The sequence below is a fragment of the Clupea harengus genome, chromosome 24, assembly GCF_900700415.2.
Source record: "Clupea harengus chromosome 24, Ch_v2.0.2, whole genome shotgun sequence".
Classification (NCBI taxonomy): domain Eukaryota; kingdom Metazoa; phylum Chordata; class Actinopteri; order Clupeiformes; family Clupeidae; genus Clupea; species Clupea harengus.
In genome coordinates this window covers 6,461,936-6,464,435 of record NC_045175.1, presented here as the reverse complement: position 1 = coordinate 6,464,435, position 2,500 = coordinate 6,461,936, and the positions used below count along the sequence as shown (strand labels likewise).

The following is a 2,500-nucleotide window of genomic DNA, read 5'->3' as shown; positions in this document are numbered from 1 at the left end:
GTATGTACCTGCAAGTATAATGGAGATGTATGCTTATTTATATATGTGTGTGTGCTATGAGTATGTCTTAGAGTATGTGTTTGTGTGTATGAGAGAGAATGTGTGTGTGTGTGTGTGTGTGTGTGTGTGTGTGTGGTGTGTGTGTGTGGTGTTGTGTGTGTGTGTGTGTGTGTGTGGTGTGTGTGAATATCTGAGAGTATGTGTATGAGAGAGAGAGTGTGTGTGTTGTGTGTGTGTGTGTCTGTGTGTGTGTCTGTGTGTATGTGTGAGTGTGTGTGTGTATGTGTGTGTGGTGTGTGTGTGTGTGTGTGTGTGTGTGGTGCGTGTGTGTGTTTAGTTGAGACAGATCGAGTGGGACTCTAAGCAGATGAGTATGCACTGGGTGCCATATGTCATCCTGTTAGACAGCATCTGTGGAGCTTTGCATGTGTACCTGTGCGTGGAGCGAAAGAGTGAGAGAGAAAAAAGAGAGAGCGAGACAGAGAGGACGTGACAGAGACAGAGAGAGAGAGAGAGAGAGAGAGAGAATATGTGACAGAGAGAAGAGAGAGAGAGAGAGAGAGATAGAGAGAGATTGCGAGAGTGTACTATATGTGCCAAAAACAAACATATTACTTTTATTTATTTGTTTGTTTATCTGTTTGTGTTTTAACTGTGGTGCTGCTGAATCTCTGAAATCTCCGCGACTGGTTTTGTTCCGGTTGACATCCCTGTCTCTGCCTCGCTAATTGCAGAGCAACTTGGATAATTTTTTGGTGCCTTTCAACCCAACAGTCTATCCTCTTTTATTTATTTTAGTTCTTCCTCCCTCCTGTCTGAGTCTATTTCTGGCCTCCCGCAGCTGTCTCCCCTTTTTCACCGTTTTGCGTTTTCACGTTTTCATTTCGGTTCTCCTCACGGATATGCTGGCACTGCGCACTCTTTCATGTGCTCTCTCTCACATACTTCCCTTTTTCTTTTTCTCTCTCTTTCTCCGCTCCTCGCTGTCACAACACTGGACTGTTTCTTTGCCTTTCAAAACTTTAACTTTCTTAAATAGTTATTTTCTTTGTAGCTGTACTACCTTTGCCTGTCTACCTGTTTATGTGCTGGTTCTGTGTGTTTATGTATCTGCCCACCTTTGGGTTTGGATCGACCTATCAAGTGATCTATCACTTCCATTTTCACATGCTTTTCTTCTTTAAGACTGTCGTCATTAATATCGATTGTGGCTGATGGCTAATCAGTGTTCGTTTACACACACATGCAGGCACACACACACACACTCACACACACACACACACACACACATTCAGGCACACACTCAGACACACACACATAGATACCAAAATCTCCGTCACACTCTCGCATAACGATAACAAAAACAAACAGGCACAGATTCACAGATAACCATAATCATTTCTCTCTCTCTCTCTCTCTCTCTCTCTCTCTCTCTCGCTCTCTCTCTATTTCTCTCCAACACACACACACACACACACACACACAAACACACACACACACACACACACACACACACACACACACACACACACCCTCTCTAATACTCACTGTTCTCCGACAGCTCTATGACGTAGTGCAACAGGGGGCTGTTGCCATCAAAGGGCCGCACCCAGGACAGGTGCACTGTGCGGCTGTCCGTGGCGTTGAGCGCCACCTGCAGGTTCCGCGGAGAGTGGGGCAGCTCACTGGAACACACACAAAAACACACAGAGGTCAGAGAGAGGTCAGGTCAAGTAGGGGAGCAACACGCAGCACGCAGATGAATATGCACACTTCTCGGAGTTACCTTCACTACACTACAAAAAATTAAAAGAGAGATAGAATTAATTAGACAAATTCAGCTGCCCTCACCTTTGACCCTGTAGCTTTGTCATGCAGTATACACCAGCCATGCGTTATAGAGCATAACGATAACAGGATGAACGGAACAGTGAGGGAGAGCATCGCGCTATAGCTATTCTCACTGACTGTGCGACAATAATGCATTCAATTAGAGACTAAACTAATAAATAAGCAAGCGTGTGATGTTAGAATTAGAATGAATTTAGTTCTATGTTAATTAAGTTTAAGCCATCCTGGGTTAGTTTTCAACAAACAGTATATCATTGTAACTACTTGACAGAAACTCTCAAAAACAATTAGAGATCATGAACTGATTAAAGAAAATGAAACAACAACAAGCTAATTATCCAGAGGCCAGGGAGAAGCAGCCCTTTAAAAACAAACGAGGTGCACGTCCCAAATTCCCTGGTATTGAACCGTCGCCATGGCAGCCTGCCTACTGAATGGAGGGCTATTGAGGGGGTGTTTAACGTCATCAAGGTGATCCCACAAGAATGTTCCCCCCTTGTGATTCTAGTTCTAGAACATTCTTCCTGCTCGAGTATTGAGAGCCTTCACCAGCTGTGCAGGTCAGCCAGGTCTCTACAGCCCAAACCCCACAGACACACAGACACACAAGGACTAAACAACACACGGGAAATACAAACAGCCTTGATAT

General features: G+C 44.4%; 1 protein-coding gene across 1 annotated transcript in view; it reads right to left on the bottom strand.

Annotated features, from left to right (window-relative positions):
- sdk1b (sidekick cell adhesion molecule 1b) overlaps positions 1–2,500 on the bottom strand; it is a 233,070-nt gene that overhangs the window by 73,695 nt on the left and 156,875 nt on the right. The window contains exon 14 of the mRNA XM_042703418.1: positions 1,549–1,685. Within this exon, the coding sequence (XP_042559352.1) occupies positions 1,549–1,685 (137 nt within the window). The remainder of the gene's footprint in view (positions 1–1,548; positions 1,686–2,500) is intronic.